The sequence below is a fragment of the Archocentrus centrarchus genome, chromosome 19, assembly GCF_007364275.1.
Source record: "Archocentrus centrarchus isolate MPI-CPG fArcCen1 chromosome 19, fArcCen1, whole genome shotgun sequence".
Classification (NCBI taxonomy): domain Eukaryota; kingdom Metazoa; phylum Chordata; class Actinopteri; order Cichliformes; family Cichlidae; genus Archocentrus; species Archocentrus centrarchus.
Window position 1 is genome coordinate 28,111,229 of NC_044364.1, and position 19,348 is coordinate 28,130,576.

A 19,348-nucleotide genomic window follows, 5' to 3' on the forward strand; every position below is an offset into this window, starting at 1 on the left:
AAGTTAAAATGGCTTGTTTCAGACAGTGGGAGGGGCTGCACCAAGACCCTGTTTAAGATAAGTACGGGAATTATGCAAAGTTATTCCAGCAGAATCCAAGAATCAAAATGAGATGGAAATGAGCTTAATAGGTCCACTTTAACTAACAATAAACATTTCATTGTTCTGTGACACGCTTGTCCACCGTGTCACAGAACAAGTTAAAGAACACCCATGTGTCTCATAAGAACAACACAAGAAGTAATACTCCAGACTTCAGTTTGAGTATTATTATGAGTATTTATTAAGCAATCTCTTCAACCAGTCAGGTTATGGATTGAACAGACCTCAAATGTGAGAGGAATACAGCTCTTAAAAACAAAACAAAAACAAAAAAAATCCCTAATGCGATTAATTTAAAATAAAAACACCATAGCCTTATATACAAGAGGATGGGGTGGGCATGTGCAAGAGGTGCATAGGGTTTTGGGGCATGTATGATGATGGGTTGGTACATCGGGAACATTTCTGAAGATGGGGTAGAAAGGAGGGTGTGTTGGGGCTGGCTTTAGTACATGTAGCCTTTGGAGTAGGGCTGAGGGCCCATGTTTTGAGGGGCTTGTTCCGGGGTGTACGGCACCCCCTCATCCAGGTGCGACAGGGGCACTGTGTCCTCCTCATTGACGTAGCGCTCAAACTCGGCCTTCAGGCTGGGCCGTTGATTGTCAGGGAAGGCCAGGGAGATGAGGGCCTCGGGCTCACACACGAACTTGTAAACATAGCGCTCCCCAGCCACCTGCAGAGACAGAGAGAGATGGATTTGAATTATGTAGGAATGCTGTTTGTATAGTCTCTGAGGGCTGCAGAAATCAAACAGGCCAACATGAGATAAAACTGGGATTTGAATCATGAATCATGTAAAAGTGGATGCCCAGAAGAGACCAGTCCCATCCAACTACCACTAAGATCCTGTGGGACTTCCAGGTACAGACGAACAAACTTGTGATGGCTGACCAACCGGACATCGTGGTGGTGGATGAGCAGATGAAGGCCGTAGTGATAGATGCAGCAATACAAAGTGATGGCAACATCAAGAAGAAGGAACACGGTGGTATTTCTCAAGCTTTTCCAAGGGCTGAAGAAGAGCTAGAGAGGATGTGGAAGATGAAGGTAACAGTGGTCCCCGTGCTAATCAGAACACTCGGGGCAGTGACCCCCCCAAACTGGGAGATCTCTGTCCAGAAGAGCGCAGTCCTGAGAACAGCTAAGACACAGCGCAGGACCCTCAAGCTCCGAGGCCTCTGGTAGAGGACCTGAGTGTGCTTGCATGTGCACGTACGTGCAAACATACATATAAGCATCTTTTGAAAAGTGTTGGCTGCAGTTTTTACTTTGAAGCCCAATGTTCTGGTTCATTTTGCATCACACTTTTCATAGTACTGCTCGTGGTTAGTTAGTTAGTCTGCAGTGAAGTCGGAGTCTTCCACGCAACCTACAGCTGACCACAGACACGTGGTTTTCCCTGCAGCACCCACTCTGTGACAAATTTCACCCAGCAACAGCTAGCGACGTCCAGCAAACACTCGCCAACTGGTCGGGAAATACATATTGTTCCTTAACGACTGGGGCTGCCAGATCTCAGGTCTTCGGCCCAAGTCACCAGTCTCGAGGCCTGTGTGAGTCAGGCTTCAGTCTTAGCTTTGATCGGCGGTAAGTCATTTAGATTAATATCGATTTAATTTGACTCTTCCGTGAAAGAGTGGCCACTGCAACACTTTTGTTTACACTGACGGTGAATTCAATATATACAATTAATATTAATGTATACAATGAGTCAAGAGCTGACAATTAAGGTGCAACAGGTGGAATAAAATTAGAACCTCTTGTTTTCTAGTGTTTCCCCACTTTCTATATTCAGAAAAGTTGGAACGGAGGTCCTATCATCTACAGGCCAACAAGAACAGCTTTATGATGGTTGGTGTTTTCGTCTCTTCGCTCATAATTTGCATTATAAAGCTATCTCAGCTTGATTAGGATGACCCTCTCCAATGAATATTTTATCCAGTTCTTTTCTGTAAAGACCTGCAGACCGACTGGACCAGAATCCACTGATCAAGAGCTCGTTAACAGCTGCAGACCTTTTTAATGACTGTAAAACATTATTGTGGCATTTAACAGGAAGAACAAACTTCCAAATGGGTAGTTTACAGCCTGCAAAGCTGATAGTCTTGCTTATTAATGGTTTATAACTACTCTATGAGGCATTAGTAACTGATGCCGTTACCTGCAATGCTTGAAGGAAAAACTAGTTTAAAACAGATTAGGTTTAAAAGGCCGAACATTTTAAATGACATCATTAAATAAGGCGTGTTTTTGTACCTTTTGCATGATTCCCTTCTCATAGTAATAGCGCAGAGAGCGACTGAGCTTGTCATAGTTCATGGCTGGACGGTTCTTCTGCATCCCCCACAGCCTGGCAACCTGAGGATGAGGAGATATCAGAAATAAATTCATTAATTAAATACATTAGTTGCATACCTTCTTCAAATTACATGTTGAAATTTGAAGCCAACAACGAGAATTGTTGGCTTGTATTTTATTTATTTAGCCCAAATAAGGTGGGCTAAATGTTAACAGGTGGTTAATTTCACAGTATGACCACTAGGGGTCCTCAGTAGCAAGCCAAACTTTCCTCTGCTCTAAATTCAGCAGTGTCAACATGCCAAGACCAGGGCGAGTCCCCACATGTGGATTCACTTCCTTTTTATGTAACCCATTACCACTTGAATGAAACCAGAGTCCCACAGTGTTTGCAGTGAAACAGGAGTCAGGGCGGGTTGTCAGGGGAAGGCCATAAAATACGGCCCAAAATTTGAACCCCGAGCTGATAAAGAAGCTCTACCTCTAATAGAAAATTAATGTCTCACATTAACTCCACATAAGGAAGGGGAAGTGAATCAAGGAGTTGTGCAACAGTGGATGAATTTTCTGTTGACGAACACCTCTGATTTTTTTTGGGGGGGGGGGGGGGGGGGGGGGGCTATAAAGCCGGGGGAAGAGAAACCTTGATATTCATGACTCAGGAAGACAGGTTGTATCCCACAGTGGCCCGGCATTCAGCAACCCTGTTTGATCTCTGAGTGCGCTCTCAGCTCTAATTGCACTTGTAAAACTCTTATGCCATTCATTTTTAATGTACAGTAAAAAGATAATGGAAAACATAATATAGGTCTGTCTGTATTAGGACCCACCTAAATGGACGTGCTCTGATATCCAATCAAACTGCAGACTTAAACATTGCAAAAATGTCTGGACCTAAGAAATGTGAGGAGGTGAGAGAGAACGGGGGTGTTGGATGTTTCTGTGATAGCGCTTGTCCTTCATTTATCAATCCAGTGTGTGTTGAATAATGTATGGGGGCCTAATGGAAGATGGATCACAGAATAGGCCTATGAGGAAAGTGGCCAAATCTCACTTCTCATTGCTGTAATCTAGGTAGCACCTTCAAACGCTCACTAAATTTATTCCAAGAATAACCCCTGTGCTGCCCTTATCAGATTCATATTAATGTCATGATGACTATCAGCACTGTCTATGGACAAGGCCACACAGTAATGGACTGAAAATAATGCTAATGCATTTTAAAATCAAGGTTGTCTTTTTTTTCCAAACATTTAAAGTAATATTGTTACCGCAGCGAGGGGCCCGGTGAACCTAGACTCTTTAAAAATGCTGCGCAGGGACTTCATCATTGTTGTGTGTTCTTGCATCAAGCAGCCATCAAACTCTCCCTCAGTACCCAAATTCAGTGCTTTCAATTCCTCACCAAACATTAAGGCCTCAATGTTACATCCAGCCATCGCTGTAAACTTTAAAGTTCATAAAAAGAGGTTATTATACTGACTGTGTGGCTTGTTTTCACACATGCACTGAAGTCCTTAAGGTTACCCAATGGAATCAGCTGTGAGAATGCAAATGTTTGAGACGCTCACTGGATAGTGACTGACTTTTAACGTGCCATCTCTCTAGTACAAAATCTCTGCACTGAATTCACAGCAAGTCAGCGGACATCTCGTGTCCTGCCTCCAGCACGCTGTACCCCGGCAGCAGCCTTACTTTAAACCGAATGGTAATTTCCAGTAGAGAGGATGCTTCGGTGGTCTGTTTCCTGCTGTGCGCTGCATGCTCCCAACTCGATTTACCCAAACATTTATGGAGTTTTCTCTCTGGCTGGAAGACTGAATTTGCTAGTTTCAACTGATGCAACTACCAGTGATGGTGAAGGACACTGGTGATTGACATACGATATAGTGGTAAATACAGTAGTGTTACCTAGGCAGGCAATCACCTGTCAGCTCCAAAACAACAGGCCAATTGCTTTCTGTGTGGAAGCTCCTTAATTAATTTTTGCAATTTATGGCCATTCTAAGAGTCAGAAAAGAGCATAATTCAGGAAATGCTCATTGGTTGATGTTGTGTTAGTCACTAATCATTAGCCAATGACTGTGTGGTTTCACAGTCAGATCTACCTCTCTCTCTCTGGTGACCAAAAAATTAAAATACTAAGATGACAACCAGAAAAATGCATAGCTTGAGGCTTCATTTTGGGACCAGTGGGGGACGTCATGGTGGCTAGGCTGGTCTCTCATACCATCTACAGACAACAAAGAAAAGATGGGTTAAGAGTTCAGACTCGCCTCTTCTGGTTCGATTAGTTTGAACTCCATGCCGCGGCCTGTCCAGGCGATGAAATGGGCGTTGCCCGGGTCATCCAGAAGGGCCACCAGGAACTGCCAGAGCTGCAAAGAGCCACGGCGCTGGTAAGGTGTGCCCTCACGAAAAACACCACCCCCTTCCTGCTTCACCTCACCTGGACAAGGAACACAGAGCAGGTCAGTATGTTCATGGACTGATTAAATTTGCCAAAATGCTTTCTTTGCAGTACATGGAAGCTGGAACACAAATTTGTTGCCTCATCTGCACTGTGGTTTATCACCAGCCAAGCTAATGTGAGAGTTGATATATTTTCAGCACATTAATGCATCAGATCATTAAGATTCAATCACTAAATTATGGTCTAAAGTGCTTCTTGAAGTGCAAACAAGTAAGGTAAATGGACACTGATTGGTGTTTGGTTCTAGGTTGTTTACCAGGTACTCGATATGTTGTACACAGGTGTGGGAACATGAGACGCACAGCTAAGTTACTGCTGTTGTCTCTCAGAGAACTTGCACACTTCACTGGTTGAACGAGTGCTGACGCTCAGTCTCCCTTAGCATCGATAACCACAGCAGCATGGGAAACAGCTCGTCTCTGCGGCAGAGGAGCCCTGCACGCAGCACACAGGGAAACCAAACCCGCTAACTGCGTTTCTGAGGACGCTCTGATGTCTGCGTGAAATGATAGTTACATAAGACAGTGGTTCCCAACTGTTTTCATGTCATGTGCCTCAACAAGACTTTTCATCATGTTTTAACAGAAGGGGTAGAAAGAACTGAAAAATGTTTCTATTTTTTTTTTTTTTTTACAGGTTTTGACTGCAGTAAATACTGTCCATGTAAGTCACAGCTTTATGGTGTCCACCACAACCAGCTGCTTCTGATGCACATTATTGTTTGCAAACAACAAATCAGGGGAGGCTGTTTTCACTAACCAATCAGCATGCATTAGCAGAAAATGAGCTTTTTATGAACAAAATAGGCCTCCGTGTAAGAAAAACTAGACATTGTTTTATTTCACGTTATCAGTACTTCGTGGATTTTTGCTCTGTCCAGAAACTGGCGTCATTTTTGCTGTTTAGCTCTGTTCACTTCTATTCATTGAGGACTCTCTAAAGTGAATTGCAGCCAATTTGAACCACTTAATCACTTCTTGACCATTTAAACATTTAATGTATTCTGTTTGGCTGCCATTCTCTGCTGCTTAGCCATTACTTTTTTTAGTAGAGCATTAACCCTCAAACACTAACGTGAGTTTTGTAACACTATTGCGCTCACTTTCAAGTGGGGAAAAAAAAAAAAAAAAAATCACCCAGTGTTGACCTTTCTGCTCAGACTTGTCCAGGTCCACTGACAAATTGTAATAGCTGAGTTAATCTTTCCATGTACCCCCCCAATCTACTCTAGTGGTATCCTTGGGGTAGTTGTATTTCAGTACTTCAGGCTGAGAATCAGTGATGTAAGAGATTGGAGCAGGTTACTGTGTTTCCTGTTGTGCTGTGCAGCTGAAGCTGAATGTGAATGCAGGGGGGTGTGCGGTAAGCAGGCTCACCTTCAAACTTCTCTGGAACCACACGGGAGTCGTTTTCAAACAGATAGCCTGAGAGACGAGGGGGAGAATCGTGTCAGTGTTTCAGATGGCCTTCAACCGAGCACAGCTAGGCTGTTCATGTGGAACCAGCGCCAAGATTTAGATGCTGTTCAACCAAAATAACTCATTAACAAAACTGAGGCCCTTTACAAAAGCAACCGGGTGAGGATTTCAGGAGCGTGAGACCTGTGATGCCTTTTGGGCCTTTAAGGGTGTTTTGACATGCTGAGTACAACTGAATGAGATTTCAAATTACCGAAAATGGCCTCACAAATAATGGTAAAGAAGGGAGGGATTGTTTTCCTTTTTGCTGGGGAAATAGTGTGCTTTTTCTAGGAGTTATGTTTATTCAGGGGATTCTTGAGGCAGGGGTGAGTCTAGAGCCTCTGCCAGTGGAAACAGACACACCACTGGTTAGCCAATGGAAACACGCACACTCTACGCCGGTTAGCCAATGACCGCAGACCTCTAACCAGAGTAGATAAAGCTTTGGAGACAGAGCAGACTGGGTACATGCAACTTCAATATACTGGCATCACTTAGATTCCTTTAACTCCATAATAACATTTACCGGAGGCCTTTAAAGGGAATAATTTTAGAAAAATCAATAAGATAATGCTAAACATTCACATTTACCTTCGTTGCCGTGCTGGGGGTTTGGGTACCCCTCAGTGTGGTGGTAAATGGAGGGACATCCAGGCACATCTGTAACAGAAGCACAGAGCTACAGGTCAGCATGGACATCAAACCTGCACACATTAAATGAACTGACATTAAGATCACAAACTCTTTATGACATAAAGAGCTTTTAGAAATGCTCGGCCATCAGTCAGGATGTGAGGATAGCTGCTGATGTGCTTTCCTAAACACTACCTGTTTGAGAAAAAGTGGGTGTGTTTATGGATTTAGTGGGATCACTGTGAACCTGCAAGGGCAAATGTTGCATTTATCACATCCCTCCTCTTGTCCCTGGTGGTATTTTTAGGCCATGAGCAGGCACCTGCACCAGACCAGAAAAGTGCTACAGTATACAGTGTCTGCACTCTGTCTGGGCACATCACTGGCTGACTCAAATAGCTGAATTCACTGATATAGATTTTGCATTGCACCTTGTAAACCTTCAAGCAAAATTCCCTGCAAGTTGGGACACTCATAACTCACATTTAACATGTAATGTGAGAATATTGTGTTCCGCTTCCTGTGACCGAGCTGCTAACCTTTGTCTGTGTCTATGTTTTTCTCTTTCTTTGGCTTAGCATACAAAAAAAAGGTGAGTCACCACCTATTATAAGAGCTTGTTTGTCTGTTTTACACAGGCTGTCAACTGTATCAATGAAGCAGGCAAGTGCATAAAACTGAAAGGTGCAGCTCTTTGCCTCTGGCTCTGACTGTGACTCACTCCTGGGGAATGCAGCTGCAGCTCTGTGACTGCGATAAGATGCCACTGGGGAAAATCAAACCCTCCATTCCAGGGCAGCGGCGCTCGATCATACTGTAAATAATATGTCTGCCAGAGATGGCAGGCTCTCACCAGGGAGTGATGGGTAGACTGGGTGTGAGAGCACCGGGGTTAATTGTGTGGAGTGGCACGGCCACTCTGAGTCTTTGATTCAGCACAATAGCAGTGATTAAGCGGTGGAATGCCAATTTGTGTGTGAAACTAGGAGTCTCATTCTCTCCCCGGCTTTTAAAATGAGACTGCGTACTTCTGGCATTTGACTGTCATTGTTCACATTGGACACGCAGAGAGAAAACACTGGAGTTGTTATTCATTACCATCTTTCCATTACGTGCTTTTGGCATTACAATTTCTTAAAATTAAGCAACAGAAAATGAAAAATAATTGAAGAAAGGTTTGCCTGTATTTTCACCTACAGGTGTCAAACTCATTTCAGGCCACATGCAGCTGAGTATGATCTGAGGTGGGCCACACTACTGCATTTAAAAAAAATAAATAAATAAAAAAATCCAGATTTTTTTCCTTTAAGTGTAAAGAAGTACAAGATGACCACCTGGGCCAAAGATAAGATTTCAAAAAAGCTGAAACCATCAGCCGAAGTGAAAAATGCCACTGCCCTAAAAATCTGCCAGACAACATAAAGTGTAAATCTTGGTTATATTATGCTTCACAAATACAGATATGAATCTGCACGCTCACTAACAACAATCACAAGTCGTTACTCAATGAACCAATGAGCCAACTCTCAAGGCTTCAAAGCAGGACTTCAGAAACCAGTGACATCACAGTACCTACGTCCATACTTTATACTCTTGTACGTGTGTTGCAGCTGGCACGACCATGCTCCCATGCATGCCAGTTTTTCCTGCCTGTACTTCAGTGATATATCAGTGCTCGGGGATTCCCAGATTATACGGAGGGAGATGTTGTTCAGGAGAATACTGCAGCGAGCAGCAGCACCCTCAGCGCCGGTACAGTGACGGGGTCATGGTGATGTCACAGTTGTGGCAGCTGGCATCACCGCAACGGACAAATGGTGCATTTTAGTGAAAAATTGAGTAGTTAGTGACTTCTGTGAATGGATGCCATTAATGATGCTCAAAGGCTCCAACACAAATTATTCCCCCCAATCATTTTCCATTTAAATTGGTTGCATCATAGTTTCAGATTTTTATTGGTTGATTGATTTTAAAGAGATTCGTTAAGACTACCTGAGATCCAGTGACTGACTCTTTGATAAAGATGCTGCTCAGGAGGAGAGGGTATATATTCTAGTGAACAGAAGCTCAGCTGGTAATCATCTCCAAGTTTTAGGCCCATGTCACTCTCTATTATCCTGTGCACAGTCCACTTGTTGTATAACTGTCTACAAAAATAAAGATAAACTTTGATCTTTTGTGTCAGATCAGCCTCTGCATTTGGTCAAACTCATATCAGAGAGACTTTGAAGGAAACCCCACCAAATACAGTTCTCTCCTCCACCTAGCAGTTATCCACAGAAAAACATCCTTTGGTACTTTCCCCTGTTTCTTTCTCAAGGTTGTGTGATTTCTTGTCATTGTTGCTATAAAAACAGTGAGCTAAAACCAAAGGTCCTGTTTCCTTGGGAATTTAGCTGGTTTCAGCATCGGAATGCATGATTTGTAGGACACGTAGGCCACCGTCGGCCCTGAAGGAATTTTGATGCAGGTGAACGAGGATGTCGAGGTGATGCAGTGTCACGTTTCATTTTAAATTCAGACAGAAGCAAGCAGAAGAGCTCCTTTCTCTGCTCATCGCTGGTACAGCTTGTTGTTAAAGCGCCTGAGCTGGCTACCCCACCCCTTACTCCCCTCATTACCCTCCATCCCCTCCCCTCCCCTCACCCATTCCCAAAGCCTGGCCAGTGAGAGGTTCGAGTTACTGCGGCCACGCTCATTTTTCCATTATGAGTTCATCTGCCTGCAGAAAAAGGAAGCCGCTGGTGCAACCTGAAACCCTGGAGCACTCCACCGGGGACTCTAGTCTTTCCAGTGCCCTCCATTTTCTCAATGAAATTCCTCTGCCTCGCTCTCACAGAGAGCGGTGAAGGGAGGGAGTGGGATAAGGAGGGAGGGAGGAGGAGGAGTGGAGCTGCAGTATAAAAAAACTGTTTTTTTTTCCTTTTCACTGCGAAGTGTCAGAGGGTTGAAAGGAGGAGTTTTGGGGGGAGTTGGGTAGGAGTGCAGATACAGAGAAGAAGTTTGTTTGCCTTTTGGACATTTTGTTCTGCAGTAAGCAGTGTGCACAGGGGAGGGTTTCCAACCAACTGATTCTCAAACAGGTTAACAAAGACAGATGCTTTGAGTGCTTCTTTCCTCTAATATGACCATTTACAGGGTAAAGGCTTTGACCTGTTGTCTGGACCCAAAAAAAGTGAAATGCAACCTTAGCTCTGGGAAATCAATAGACTATATGAATGAAAAAAAGCCTTTATGCTACAGTGAAATGTAAATCAGTTTGAATTATCATATCCTTTGGCTGTTGGAACTTTGCAAAACTTTTAAATGCATGCCAAACAGTGTTAAAATCTCCCATATGAAACACTGCATCTGAACTATCTGTGATGCCTTGTTTGCAGACTCAGTCCTTATCTTCATCACTATGTAACATACTGTGGCTCCTGATCTCTCTGCTCACATACACTGTATGTCAAGGCAGATGAAATCCCAATAAAGCTTTTCTCTTTTACATTGTTTTCAGGTGAATTTGTTGGACAGTGGAACGAGTGTGAAACAGTGGCAAAAGCAGCTGTTTTCAGCTCGCTGCACTGCATAAATCCTGAATGCCAGCATCTTTAATCAACACTCAATGTTTCTGCAATTCTGGCTCCATTAACCTTTAAAATGATCACTCAGAGGAAAGCTCCTACTGCTGTTGCTATAATGTTTTATTAGCAGAGCCAAATTTTAACCAGTGTTGTCCTGATTGTCATGCCACCTTAAACAAACAGCAGCTTGAACGGCGCGCTTCAGACACAGGGTGAAAAGACGAGCTCGGGCAGCATCTTCATCACTCACCAGGTTCATAGGTGTAGTCTGTGGGCTCCTGCTTGACCATCATGTGGGCTGGTGGAAATCGGTGCGGGTGTGAGTGCAACTGTGGGTGTGGGTGAGGTCCGTGGCCATGGTTGTGTCCGTGTCCTTGCCCGCTCACGTGCCCCTGCCCCGCCATGTGGGCTGCCCGCTCATACAGCGGGTCCATGTATTCTTGCTTAAAGCTTTGCTGCAGGTAAGGCATGCAGGGGTCAGAGTGCTGCCGATGGTAACCCCCACCACCGCCACCTCCTCCGCCCCCTGGTCCCCCACCCCCACCTCCACTGCTACCGCAGTGGCCAGCTGGGGCGGACGGCATGCGCTGAAAGGCCTGCGCTTGTGGGGGGAACTGGGGGCACATGGGGTCTCCTGAAGGGCCCTGAAACCTGGAACTGAGAAGTGAAATAGAGCAGTTCAGGATACATTTTCCAGTAAAAATCAACATAATGTCCAGAATTCCCACTAGAAAGATTTCAGCGCTGCGTCACCTGGAGTTGATGGGATAACTGTTGCTGGGAAGTGGCTGGGAGGTGGCAGCTGGGTTCATGTAACCAGCATCGGGCCGTCCGGCTGTGGCAGGTTTGGGGGAATAATGCTGCTGCATGGGAGATATGGGGGTCCCCGGGCAGGAGCTCTTAGCTCCTCCTGCAGCCCTTTTCTGCTCATAGGCACTGTGAAATAAAACAACATGAATGCACTCATGAGGACAAACATCCATGCGTGACTACACGTCACAATGGAGGTGAGCTTTAGTCAGTCAGTAACATGGTAAGAGTTGATGTGTGCTGACTTGTGCACCTTTGCTGAGAGAAAAAGTAAAATAAGCATTTATTTTGTCTTTGGTAACAGTGGATGTCTGTAAATATCTTGGGAGACAACTGATCAACCTTTCATGTCACTTCAGAGTTCCTCTTCCACTTTCATACAGCAATAATAAATGGTTATGGTTGTGGCTGACACATTAGTGCATGAACTGCAAGCACATGCTTGAGGTGTGCTGACTCACTGTAGTGTTCTGCTAACTGACAGGTGTTGTGGTTCAAAATAAAGCTGCTTGTAGCTTTGATGTCAGGTCATCTACACTTACCACACAGAGCAGGGCACGTTACAAAAACTGAGAGGTGAGACAAAGGCGATTTATTGCTCACCGTTTTTAATCACTGTGCACGGCAGTGCTGACAAAAGTGACACCATGACTGCACAGTGCACTTTGGAGTCATCTCGGCTCTTCACGCACTCCCACCAGTTTGTGTAACTAGACACACGCATGTGGCAAGTCTGCATGCTGATTCCTCTATAAGCATCTCTTTGATAGAGACGACACAGACACATCACAGATGGCACACAGAGAGTTGGTTTCCTGTTGTGACTTCTTCTATTCTTATTCAGTTGTTTTTTTTCCTGAGCAGCTACTACTAGGATTACACTGTAGCATGTCAAGAGCACCTCAAGCAAGTGGCATTTCTAATTAGTCGACCACAATTAGCCAAAACACCACCATAGCTCACTGCACCAGCAGTGATGCCACTACTTTTACATGTGCCATTGTATGCTGAGGCTTAAATTTAAAGGTAACACTGCTCAGGGCCCTTCAGCTTTGGAATGATGTGCCTGCTACACAAATAAAGTCATTTACAGTGAAACTATCCTGTAGTGATGAAACAAGAGGCTCGAGTGTTTTCTGGATTTTCCCATAAAGGTAGTTTTGGAAAAAGAGGCGGGTCACAGTGAGATCAAACTAAGTGAATATAAAGTTTTTATTTGGGTGAAGTCACTGTTGAATAAACACCCACTACAATGAGTACCTGGCATAAAGGCACTGCTCTCCGCTGGGGTAGCTGAAGCTCTGTTTGTGGCTGCAGGACTGGCTGGGGTCGGAGCCCGGGCTCTGCGGTTCCTTCTTGATGGTGACCGGAGGGCTGTGAAATGCCACCGCTACAAGAGACAGTGAACAGAGATGAGGGTTGGTGTGCACAGACACACACTCTCACACACACTCTCACACACACTCTCTCACACACTCTCTCACACACACACACACGGCAGGCTTTGTAAACTCTTTTGTGATCCAGCCCTGCCCCGATACTACTGTTATTAAACTCAAAGGTAAAAAACAAAATTCTTTTGTCTGCACAGGAATCTTTTTTACATGCCAGCCAAAATGCTTAAGCGACTGTCAACTGCAAACAGCAGACAGGACGTATAAACACACACTTACGTAAACACTGGCAGGAACAGGCGCACAAAAGCACACATGCTCACACACGACCACATTCCAGCAGTCATTTGAAAGCCCAGCGTGTCCTCGCCCACTTTTCTTCACTCTTCCAGACACAACAGCAGGCAAAACTTCCTCTGTCAAAGCTTCATGTTAAACTTCAAGTTAAACAACTACACGGGCCAGAGAGAGGTCTACGGACTGATGAAAGCACGGGTCACACCTCTGTTACAACAGCATATACACTCGGCATTCTTTCCGATTGGTATCCAGATGTTAGTCTTTGTTTGTAAGCTGTGGGCTTTTTTTTGCATTTGATGGAAGATAAAACAGAAAGCACAGACAGTGATTACCTGATAATGCCACATGTTACAAACAAGTGTTTTTTGCAAATGTTTTTCCATATGAAGCTCCCCCAAAAAGGCATCCACTCAGTCTTTAACACACCAAACTGTCCATCAAGCCGGACTGCTGGAGGGGACCTTTGCCTCAACGGCCACAGAAACCACCCAAAGTGGAGCTTCAAACTGTGCCGAGGGCTTGTGTTTATTATGTGAGGGGAGGTTTTCACCCGGAGAACTGTACAGGATGTTTTTCTGGTCCCGACAGGGTAAACAGCAGCAGCTGCGCACTTCCAGCTGGGGAGGCATGTATTTAAGTCGGTGTGTGTGTGTGTGTGTGTTAGTAATCTCGGCAAGTCTCTAAGTGGGCTGCGTGCATAAAAGTGTGCATCCCTGTGTGTGCGCAGTGGGTGTGGAGCTGACGGAGCAGGCCACACTGAAAGCTCAGCCCAGGTAATTATATAGTGTCGTCCATTCACAAAAAGAGGAGGGGAAAAAAAATGTCTGGCTTTACTGAATGAAGCCCAAAATGACCGTCCCACCAAAGCAAGAGGTAGAAAGTGAAACAAAATGAAGGAGGAACGTATTGTAGAGAAAAACTGGGAAAAGATTACAGTGACAAACACAAACTGCCTCAGGGATCAGGAATTCTCTCTAAACATGAATGAAATAAAATGGCAACATTAAAAGAGTTTCCTTAAATGTTTGTGCAGTTAATCAATAAAAATCTGTAGTCATGTGAAGAGTTTTTTTGCGGGACTCTATGCCTAAACCCTTCTTCCCTGGGAATTAAGGGGGTAAGTAGCAGTGAAGTGCTGCAAATGTACCAAACGTATGTGATTAATGGAGCATCAGCAAGCGTGAGCACGTCTACAAAAGCAGAAGTTTTATCAGTTTGCTGGTCTGGAGCATTCAGGTTTGTGTTAACACAATAACACAACCTTTCCTCAAGGTCAGACTGTGCAATGCTCAAAGAAACTGGAAAAAAAGAGCTCCCCATCTGAAGACTCCACAGACCTCCGTTAGCACGTTAAAAGTTCATGACAGCAGAATTACAAAAAAACTGAACAAGTATGACTCGTTTGGAAGGCACAGCTTAGGTTTGCAAAGTTGCATCTGAACAAACTACCAGACCTTTGGACAGATGAGACCAAAGTGGCTGCAATGCACAGCGCCAAGCAGGACAATGATCCCAAACACAGCAGCAAATCTACAACAGGACAGGAGGCTCGATTATATTATTGATTGGTTGGCTGACTGAGAAAATGATCCCACTGCTTCACCGAGTCATCCTCTAGTTTAATCTCAGTCACTAGTTTCACATCGTATTTATTACAGCAGGACATTCATTTTCTAAATTATGGTCTGCTTTGACTCAGCCTTGAAATCCTTTTCCTTCTCTTAGCATGTATCCCTTTGTCACAAATACAGATTTTAATATTCAAAATCCTCACTTAAGAAAAGTTTAACAGTTGTGAATTCAAAGTTAAAATTATGACCCAAGTGTTTGTTTTGCTCTATAAATTCCTTTGAGAAAACAAACGCTTTAAATGATAAATGCTGTGATTTCATAGCGCTGCCCATCATCATCATCTCCTTCCTATTTTTGGTCTGTACTCACTCTCCCATGGCAGGCAGGCAGGTGAGGAAGTGTTGGCTTTAGTGGAGGATCAACAGGATTAGAGAGCATTTACCCAGATTTCCCAGACAGACGCGATGGGATTCCAGCCTCCTCTAAGTCTCCGACAGTTTGTCTGCTAGCACACAGAGGGTGGCACATGACTGCCGCTCTAATAATACAGTCGTGTTTGTCTGTTGACATTCCCATCTTTCTCTGCCATGGTCATGAACTGCAGACAATCCTCAGAGAGTGTGCACAAGTCCACTCGGTGCGGCCAAGTAGAGCCACTAATGCGATTGGCAGGAATATTGCCCTTGATGTGGCTTTCAGTTTATGAGGATGTTCCATTTCAAAGAATCCGGCAGGGCAACGGCATCAGCTGTACACAGAGGGGTCTGGGTGTGTGTGTGAGAGTTATTGTGTGTGACCTTTCTGGGATATTAATTAATCTGGTAAATGAGCACCGTGCAGCTTTTTGTGTTTGTGTATTTGCCTGTGAGTGCGATTGCTGTCATTCAATTAGATACAGTTGGTTGAACAATGAATACAATTTTTGTGAGAATCTGCAGCAATTTTCACTAAATGAACACTCTCACACTGACAATCAGAATGTGCAATTTATCCAATTTCATGCACATCACCACCCCCCCCAAAACCCCACGCAGACACAGGGAGAACATGAACTCCACTCAGAAAGGCCCGGGCCAAGGTGGAGTCAAACCCAGACCTTCTTAGCTGTGAGGCAGCAGTACTAACCACTGCGCCACCGTGCTGCCCTAGCAAATTTATCATCATGTTAAAATTTTCCAACAGTCATGTGAGCATAGCTGGAAAACTAAAGAATTCTTACAGTATTAGGACCCGTGAGTCTCTGGCGGCCTCTCCTTTCTCTTTCTGTTCTGGTTAGGGTCGCTTTGTGCCTTTCTGCTAAGGAAGTGACACACAGTCGTTTCAGTTTATCTGGAAATTTTGTTACTTCAAGTTTCTCCTGAAACTTGTCATAAGAATGAAAGAAAGTACAAAGAAAGTTCTTCTTCGTTTTTAAAGTCATACCCCCGGAGGCTGATACTCCAGACATGCAATAAGCCGAATGTATTGCTTGTAACACTTTTCAGATGTGTACTTACGTAATTGAAAAAGGGTTTTTTTTGTAATGACCAGTTAACCCTTAGCACAGTGTGCCACTGGTCTCTGCAGACGTCAAGAATAAGAAGAAAAAAAAGCAGCAGCAGCTTTCAAGAGTCCTAAAGCCTTTTAATGGTAGTATACACTACCTGCCCCCCAAAAATGCCACACAATATTTTAATGGACCACCTTTAGCTTTGACAGCATGTGCTCTTGTTTCGTTGAGCTTATGCAATGTTACAGCATTTATTTCCATCCAGAGTTGCATTAATTTCTCACCAAGATCTGGCATTGATGATGGGAAGACTGGACTGCTGCGTAAGGACTTCTCCAGCACATCCCAAAGATTCCCAGTGGGATTGAGGTCTGGCCAGTCCACATGTGAAAATGAAGTGTCACGCTCCCTAAACTACTCCTTCACAATTTGAGCCTGTTGAATCCTGGAATCTGTCTGTCAGCCGGAAGAACTAAAAAAAATAAATAAATCCATTGATGGAAAAATGTGATCATTCAGTATATTCAGGTAGTCAGGTGACCTTATTTTGTTTTTTGGGGGAGGCACATAACATTGCTGAACCGTGAGCTCACCAACTGAAGCAACCTGAGATCACAAGACTGCCCTCACTGGCTCGTACAGTAGGCATGAGGCATGATGGGTGCATCACTTCATCCTCTTCACCACCCTGTCCGTCAGGCTGGAACTGGGTAAATCCAGAGTCCAAACTCAAGTCTTTTATCCTGATCAGATTTTCTTCTGACTACACAGCTGTTTAGTCCCAATCCCTTGAGTTCTCTTCAGATTGTGCACGTGGAAATGCTTTCATTTCACCATTAAAACACAATCTTGAGCTTTACTGTTGAGTTTTTTTTAATGATTTGATTTCACCGATCTCCGATTGTGATCACCAGAACACTGGTGTGTCAAAAAACATAATCTGGGAATTAATGTAAGATCCAGCTCTGAGAATAGTCCTTAAAACAAACTCTGGTCTCTCCCAACTATTACAAACTCTCTGGTATATGACGATAAATCTCTCTGTCCAAATGATGTCAAATTTGCAACTAAAGTTTATATGGTGCTGGCAGTCATGTAAACTGATCCAGGGAGAGTTATGTTCTTCCAGGTTCCCTTCTCTTCCTGCTTTTATTTGGGGCAGTGTGACCTCCTCTTACTGCTTTGTGAAAAGATGATGTAACATTTCACAGAGACGCTCATCTCTCACGGTTTTAAGGGGAGGGACAGTCTGTGAGCTTAAACATGGAAGATGAAAGAACCTGACGGGTGTTTAGAAATCGACAGACAGACACGGTACACATCAGCTGTTGCCTCGTAAAGCAGACAATTGTGAGATAACACAGAAGTATGTACAGTGAAGTAAATGTATGTGAGAGTATTTATGTGCGCTCCTGTGGATGAAATGCACACACTTTCTGTGTGATTCCCACCACCTCTTAAGGTCAAAGGGCTCCTCCTCACTCCAAACATGTCTCATCTACTCCTTCCTTATTTTGTGGTATTCTTTGCCATTTGCACCCCTTTTCTGAACCCTACCAAAGGACTAACCCCCCAGCTAAAGGCAGGGTTGAGATGGGCTTTAACATATGTAAATTTGGGTCTTAGTGGGGGAGGATGCAGGGTGAAAGGTGATGGTCATGGTTGAGTACTTTAGGAAGTAGAGGGATAATTACATGGGGTAGGTTCCCATTCAGCAAACACCCACCACAAACAAATCCTATAAGCAAGGATGGCACCCCCAACACACACACACACACACACACACACACACACACACACACACACACACACACACACACACACACACACACACTTCTCTACACAATGGGCTCCTCAGCTGAGCCATATGGAGTTGGTGTGAAAATGCCAGGAAACACTAGTGGGATTCCCACAGAGAGTACTGACAGTGACTGATGTTTGAATCCAGTTTTTGCAAAAATATCTCAGATCACCCAGATTAAAAGAGACACAATTATGAGATTAAACTTTCATGAACTGTATCAGTCAAAAATATAACTTAAGCGAATGAAGTGCCGTGTGCAGTCGACAAGACCTGGCTGTGAACTCTTCCATCTTATTTTGGACAGATTATTTCCTACCATTAAAGGCTCTAGTGTAGGGAAATCCAATCTGAGGACAGGAGTGCATCTGGAGAGTCTAACGCTGGATGTTTATACGCTGCTTAGCCAAGTGCTAAGCCTCTGGAAGTCTGCAGCACACGACAGCCTCGCTCACAATAACTCATCGGGACATCAACAGCAGCGTCAAACAGGGTGACTGGATCTTGCTAAAGCGAGGAACTTGTGATGCGTAACGTAAATACGCACTTGATGCGTCCAATCGTACAAATAAGATTCGAGAAGAACTCTGAGTTCTCTGGGTTATCTGGAGATCTGGTTCCTGTCTCACCTGAAATGTGCTGTACATGTGCAGGACGAGTGACACGTGGCCTTCGGTGTGCTGCACGGTCATGCTAAAGGCAAGCTGCAAATATGGCCTACACCTGGTCTCCCACTCCTGCCAATTGATCTCTTATGGTGAGTGATCAATAATAACAAGGATGCCAATTATGGTGCAATAGTTTTAATGGTGAAAAAAAAAGAAGCCATTGATCCAGAGAGGCTGTGAATCACATTATTCGCTTAGTGAATACATTGCGGTGGAGCCATAATAGGGAAAAGCACTGGCATAATATAAAAGGATTTGATTGTCAACACATGCATTATAAGTTTGATGAAACCTGTTCTTTTTAACGGTTTTAAAGTTCTGCTGGATTTTACTGTGCAACACCAAACTTGGAGTCTAATTCTAAGTCTCTATGGTTTATTTATTTATTTATTTTTACCCTAAACACCTGGTACAAAAATAAACAGATTACAGCATCTGCATCTGATCAAATGAGCTTCATGTTCAGCGTGACAGGGTTTCTCAGCATAGGGGAGACCAGGGCAATGGTAACAAAGCAGAAACAAGCTAAAGTGGTTACACTTACTCCGCACATGCTCATTAGGATTCTCTCACTGCCTGTGGAAGGAGTGGGGAGTCACTGTGAAAACTGATTTGAGATAAGGAAGCAGGTTTTTAGATGTCCTGCCTAGATTTGAGATGACTGAATTTAAACTCAAATTATTTTTTTTCTCTCTAGGTTATCAGTAAGAAATGAGCATGAACATCCTGTGCTAACATGGGTGTTGCTAGAATACAAGATTGAAACATGGAGGGAACTG

General features: G+C 44.0%; 1 protein-coding gene across 1 annotated transcript in view; it reads right to left on the reverse strand.

Annotated features, from left to right (window-relative positions):
- Positions 1 to 370: 370 nt before the first annotated feature.
- Positions 371 to 19,348, reverse strand: part of etv4 (ETS variant transcription factor 4) — a 35,466-nt gene continuing 16,488 nt past the window's right edge. Inside the window, exons 5-12 of the mRNA XM_030754358.1 lie at positions 12,606 to 12,735; positions 11,289 to 11,471; positions 10,786 to 11,192; positions 6,925 to 6,993; positions 6,250 to 6,297; positions 4,677 to 4,849; positions 2,359 to 2,460; positions 371 to 775 (exon numbers count right to left, since the gene is read on the reverse strand). Coding sequence (XP_030610218.1) covers positions 548 to 775; positions 2,359 to 2,460; positions 4,677 to 4,849; positions 6,250 to 6,297; positions 6,925 to 6,993; positions 10,786 to 11,192; positions 11,289 to 11,471; positions 12,606 to 12,735 — 1,340 coding nt within the window. The 3' untranslated portion in view covers positions 371 to 547. The remainder of the gene's footprint in view (positions 776 to 2,358; positions 2,461 to 4,676; positions 4,850 to 6,249; positions 6,298 to 6,924; positions 6,994 to 10,785; positions 11,193 to 11,288; positions 11,472 to 12,605; positions 12,736 to 19,348) is intronic.